Source organism: Gastrolobium bilobum, unplaced genomic scaffold (assembly GCF_033153095.1).
Source record: "Gastrolobium bilobum isolate Gb01-03AN ecotype WA unplaced genomic scaffold, APGP_CSIRO_Gbil_v1 utg12004, whole genome shotgun sequence".
In the NCBI taxonomy this organism is placed as follows: Eukaryota; Viridiplantae; Streptophyta; class Magnoliopsida; order Fabales; family Fabaceae; genus Gastrolobium; species Gastrolobium bilobum.
The window spans coordinates 103,717-110,152 of record NW_026895770.1 but is presented as its reverse complement, the minus strand read 5'-3'; the positions used below and the strand labels follow the sequence as shown (position 1 = coordinate 110,152).

General features: G+C 37.2%; 1 protein-coding gene across 1 annotated transcript; it reads right to left on the bottom strand.

The window, feature by feature from the left end:
• Window positions 1-589: 589 nt before the first annotated feature.
• Window positions 590-3,498, bottom strand: LOC133295740 (scopoletin 8-hydroxylase). Its single transcript, XM_061494592.1, has 3 exons — window positions 2,999-3,498; window positions 1,460-1,802; window positions 590-832 (listed from the first exon to the last, which is right to left on the bottom strand). Exons 1-3 carry the CDS (start codon window positions 3,496-3,498, stop codon window positions 590-592), a joined length of 1,086 nt encoding a protein of 361 aa, XP_061350576.1.
• Window positions 3,499-6,436: the final 2,938 nt, after the last annotated feature.

The following is a 6,436-nucleotide window of genomic DNA, read 5'->3' as shown; positions in this document are numbered from 1 at the left end:
GCACATGTACTAAGAAAGAAACACATCTTATTTACTGGTTATGTTTTATTGTTTTTATATCAATAAGTTGATTACTACTTTTTTTTATGTTAAGTAGAAGTTTTCTTTTCTTTTCTTGTTTAAGGATTATATCCCTTATGTTATATGAACTAAATTATTTATCATGTTCAGAAAAAGACAAGTTAATATTAAAGAAAGTGAGAGGGCACATTATTCAATGAATTGGTCTTTTTTTCTTAACATGACAACAAATTTGGTTTATGTAACATGGGGATATAAACCCTTCTTGTTTATATTCTTTTATTTTTTAATGCATTTAAAACTTTGTTTTAAAAAAAAAATTTGGGGCAGCATGGCATTAAATGTGCAGGCATAAATAAAAATTTCTATTAGTTCATGTTCACCCATTCAATTTTTTGTTATGTAATTTAGACTTTAGACAAATGCAATGAATATTGATGACTGCAACAAAGAGGAAGACAAGGAGATTAATAATATATGGCCTTGGATTTATTGCTATTTGATACTGAAAGTCTTATTCATGTAACATGAAATGAAAAAGGAAATACACACAAGTTATTTTTCCATACTAAATCCTTGCAAAATCAAGAGACTTCTTTCCATCATGAGAATTCCCAAAGAAGTGGTTCATGTAATCTTGGAACACAACTTCCCTATAACGGGCCAACCCATCTTTCTTCATCACCTCTGGTAATGGGCCAATCTTCTCTGTAACTATAGGCACAGTAAACACTGGAATTGATACTCTGGATTGGGTGCTCGTTGTCTTTACTCGGTGTTCAGCACTCTTATACTTCCCATTGCTCAATATCTTACATCAATAAAAAGTAAAAACAAGGTTAGTTAGAAATATATATAGAATTATTTATGTGATATTTACTGGACAAAGTTAACTTGTTAGATTGAATTAGTTGTCTCATAAGTAATTCAATTAAATCAAATGGTTATAAAAAATATTAAATATAATGGTTTGAAATTATTAAAAAATAGAATGGCAAATACTAATGTTAATGAAGATAATGTTATTAAAATCAGTTCGACTCGGATGATTCGATCACTTGTATCGAGAATCAGATCACTAACTGGTTCAGTTCAATTAATTAATTAGTCGTGCATGCAATTCGAACAAATAATTCTTTACAAGGAAGTGTGTGAGAAATATTGATATTAAATTTAAAAAAATAAAAACCATAAGATTTTAGATTAAATTAATTATTTGGCACTATTATTCTAGAGTAGGTTAGCATATATTCATTGGTTCAATGTGTGACTAAAATGATATTATTATATCATGGGAACTTAGGCTGCACCCCATAAAATGTGACTTATATTAAGTGAAAGCATTTAAAAATTGAGTTATTACGTGCCAACTAAAAGTGGATTTGAATCTCTAAAATTTGAGTTATTTACTTAAATATCTGATTTTAAGATATCAAACCTCTAGAGTATCACCAATATTGATGACTAAAGCTCCAGGGATTGGTGGAATTTCCACCCACTCTCCTTTTCCAGCATCATTGTCTTCTTCCACTTTGACATATAAGCCACCAATGCCATCTTGGAGTAGCACTGTGATAGATCCCATGTCTGAATGGCGCCCTACACCCACTGTGAGCTCTGGATTTGGGCATGTGGGGTAGTAGTTCATGTTAACCATCCTCATACCAAGAAGACCCTCAATTTTTGAGTCATCTAGTTCCACTCCAAGCTTACCTATCAAGGTTTTCAGGATGTCTCTAGCCATCTTGGACGATAACCTCAAATAATCAAGTGCAACTTCCCTGCATATACAGAAAGAAATAATTCAGACCCATAAATGCTATTGCAGAAACTGTCTATTATTATTTAGCAAGTTTGTCATGTACACCAATTAATCCTTCAATGTGACTATAGCATATGTACTATTGATAAAAACAACTATCTCAACTAACAGCTCAAGTTGGTTGATGAAGGCATTGTTGTAAAACCCGGCCCGACCAGGTTGAGTTGACTTGGAATCTGGTGAACCGGTCATCAGATCGGTTTGGATCAAGCATTAAACCGGTTATGCATCGACCCGGTCAAATTCAGGCAAAATCGGTCAAATCCGGTGACCGGTCGGGTCATGCATATAAAAAAAACAAAAAAGCCAAAACTATTTCATCTTATCAGAAAAAAATGTAGAACTCATTTTAATTTTTTTTTAAAATTTTATTTGCTAGTATACTCTTCTACAATGACATCAAATTTTAGTTTCCAATACTGAAGCAATTTACAGAATAATAAATTAGTGAATGTGATATATGTCATTTTAATGTAGTTGAATTTGAAAAATATGAGTTCAATGTCATTGAGAGGTATGTTTATGGGAATTCTGAATTACAATTTAAATTGACATAGTAATAGCATGCATTTTTATTTATTTATGCTTCATGTTTTTGAGCTTATTTAGTGGACCTTGTTTAATTCATTTTAGATATGGAGAATATAATTGAATTTATATGTTCATATTTATATATATTTTTATATATCTATATATATCCGGGTCAAGCGATCCGACAATGACCCACCGGTCCGACTAGTGATCCAGTACCCCAACCGGGTCGATGCCCGAGTCGGATTTAATAACACTGGTTGAAGGTCTATAGATGATTTTACATTTTTCAAATATACTCACTCACGTAAAAATCCTAAGTTTAAAGTGCGGTGAGAATCAAGCTCATGATTCGTGATTACGGAGACTATGATACCTTAATGTAATAAGCATCTCACCAAACAACTTAAGCTAACAAGTGAAGGCCCGTCAATAATTTTTTATTTTCGTAACAATTATCGATGCTTCAATTCTACAAGACTCTTGGCATCATGCGGTGTGTCACCAAAAAATAGTATAAAATTATTAATGTGTCTTCATGTAGCAGTTTAGGATATTTAGTTCACAACAATATTTGATATTTTCAAAAGTGGATAATTTAGTAGAGAGAGTAGAAAAACATACTTGCACTGATTAGGCCAATATTGAAGAGCCTCTTCATCACTGCTATATACCATACTGATATAGTCCTTCCATTCCAAGGCCTTCTCTTTCTCAGGAACAAAGCTAGTCCCATATTTTATCTTTGGGCTTGGGCTCACCCCTGTGCAGTAAACAGCTTTATTCTCTGGTGGCAAGTTGAAGAATGCGTGTGCTGCATCTTTAAGTGATTCCAATAACTCCACAGGAACACAATGGTTGATTACCTGAAAGAAACCAAGAGTCTCAGCTGCTCTAACAATCTCATCCACCACCATGTCATGCTCAGGACCATTGAGCTTTGACAAATCAATAGGTGGCACATCATGTGGCCTCGAATCTCGCTTATTGATTCGTTCATGTGGGGGTTGTATGTACCTCTCTGGCACCTCTGATAAACCTGAGTCTACCAAACCTTTCACCCCATTCCCATCTTTTACAACAAAGTCATATAATGAATTTGAAGGGTTGAAACTTGGAGCCATGTCTAAGAGTGAAGTTTGTTTATGGTTTGTGATCGTGTAAGATAACAGTGCAAATTGCTATGATCAAATGCCAAAGGCCTAGTCCACTATATATATAATGGAATGTGTAGTAGGTACTTCTACTCTGAGGGCAAGATTCAGGGCTTCAAAGAAGTAAACGTTTGAAAAATGCACTCGTTAGTCTAGATAATGCATTATATAATACGCATATCTTACATGTTTAAACTGTAATTAAATATTGAAGTCAACGTAATGGGAATTAAATAAATTAGAAATAGGAATTATTGTACACAATAAACAATAAACTAGAAGTAGGAAACTGCAAATTGGAGGAAAGCATGAAGAAAGACACTGCAGTAGGTGATTTATTCTACACACTAAACTGTGGAGTTTTTGTTTCCTAAGCAAATTAGTAGATGATAGGAATGAAATGATTACAAATACTCATAATAAACAAGTAAATTTGCAGACAATCACCGTGAATCAACTGGCAATGGATTGTCATAAAGTTCTCCGATCAAATAATAGAAACCAATTAACAGAAGAGCAACTTTTCTGGAATTATATTCAATATACTATTAATCTGGTAAAAGGTTCAGTTCAACAATCTCTCAACAACGATTACAAGGAATTAAAAATAGTCTCAACCATTAACAAGATAAAGAACAATTAACAGATAGTGTGGAGCACATAGAGAGGCTCCACTCTCTCCCAATTCCCCTAAGGGACCCACAATCCATATTCTCCCAGCGTGTCCCCTTTGTGCCTTCCATTCTCTCTTTATTCATGCCTCCGTAACTAACTCCCTTCCACGTTGGTAATCCGTTGAGTGACAGTGAGGGCAGTGAGGTCATCCTGATGGTTGGTGCCAAATGGGCCTTGTTGTAAGTTGGGTTTAGGAGCCCAAATCTTCGTGTCCTTGCTCCTTTGATAGACTTTTACTGGGATTGTATCAATACTTTCCCCCAATTTAAGCACCTTGTCCTCAAGGTGGAAGTGAGGAAACTGACGGTTGAGCACTAGGTATTCCTCCCAAGTATTTTCAAAAGCGGGCAGATTTCGCCATTTAATCAAGACCTCTAATGGCTGCTGCTGGGAACGGCGCCACTGGAGGACTTCCTCTGGTTCCACCTGCAATTCCCACTCGTCAGATAAACAGTCAGGAGGGGGTTGTACATTGGTTACAGTAACTGTTGCTGGTTTCAACAATGACACATGAAAAACTGGGTGGACTTGACAACCAGCAGGCAATTGCAATTTGTAAGCTACAGCCCCAATTCGTTGGAGAATTTTAAACAGACCATAGAATCTTGGGCTTAATTTTTCATTCACCCGCTTGGCAAGACATTTGAGCCTGTAAGGTTGCAACTTTAAATAAACGAACTCGCCCTTCTGAAACTGCACATCACGTCTCTTCTTATTGGCTTGCTGCACCATGCGATTCTGGGCCTTGAGTAAATTCTGATGCAGCTCCTGAAGCATATGATCCCTCTCATTTAAAGTCCTAGAAATCTCATCAAGGGCAGAAACAAAGTGATTAGCCTTAAGCAAAGTAGGAGGGTCCATTCCATAAAGAACTTTGAAAGGAGTCAACCCGGTAGAATCCTTGTAGGTGGTATTGTACCAATACTCAGCCCATGGAAGCCATTTTGGCCACTGTTTAGGCAGGGGACCGCACATACATCACAAATAAACCTTAAGGCATCTGTTAACTACTTTCGTTTGCCCATTTGCCTGTGGGTGGTAAGCTGTAGTATAATGCAGTTTGGTACCCGCGCATTTAAAGATCTCAGTCCAAAAAGAGCTCATAAATAAACGGTCTCTATCTGAGACAATAGTGATAGGGAACCTATGTAGCCTGACCACTTCTCTAATAAACAGATCAGCTACATCTTTGGCCGAATAAGGGTGTTTAAGAGTCAAAAAGTGCGCATATTTAGAGAAACGATCTACCACCACAAAGATGGTATCCACTCCGGAAGCTTTAGGCAATTCCCCTATGAAATCCATAGCTATATCAGCCCATACCTTGTTACGGATAGGTAAAGGCTGCAATAACCCGACTGGTGACAAGCTTTGAGTCTTACTTTGTTGGCAGGTAACACATGCTGCCACAAACTCTCTTATACGTTTTCTCATGCCCTCCCAATAGACTAAGCCAGCTATTCTTTTGTAGGTACGAAGGAACCCCGAATGACCCCCTACTCCCGAATTATGAAATTCCTCTAAAAGTGGTACAATAAACCTCGAGTTTGGGGGGACTACCAACCTGTCATTGTAGAAAAGTCGTCCTCCTGCGAGCTTAAATCCGTCATGAGCCTCAGAATTGACCACCAAGTCATGTACTATGGACCTCAGCCTACTCTCCTGCTGAACCTCATGGTCCAAGACATCCAGCTCGGGCAGTTGTAATCTGGACAAACTTGCAAACTGCTCCTGCCGAGAAAGAGCATCAGCCACGAGATTTTCCTTGCCCGGTTGATATTGTATTTCAAAATCAAAACCAATCAGCTTGCACATCCATTTCTGCTGGTCCTCCCCTAATACCCTTTGTTCCAGTAGGTGCTTTAGACTTTTTTGATCTGTTTTTACAATAAAATGGCTACCCATCAGATAATGTTTCCACTTCTGGATGGCGAACACAATTGCCATTAATTCTTTTTCGTAAATAGATTTAGTCATTGCTCTTGGGGAGAATCCTTGACTGATATAAGCCAGTGGCCGATTTTGCTGCATCAACACCGCCCCAATACCCTTCCCTGAGGCATCAGTACAAACAGTGAAAGGCTGCTGGAAGTTTGGCAAAGCCAATACAGGCAATGAGCACATGCAATTATTAAATTCAATGAAAGCAGCCTCTGCCTCTGACCCCCACTTGAAACTATCCTTATTGAGCAAATTAGTTAGTGGCTTGGCTATTTTCCCGTAGTCCTTAACA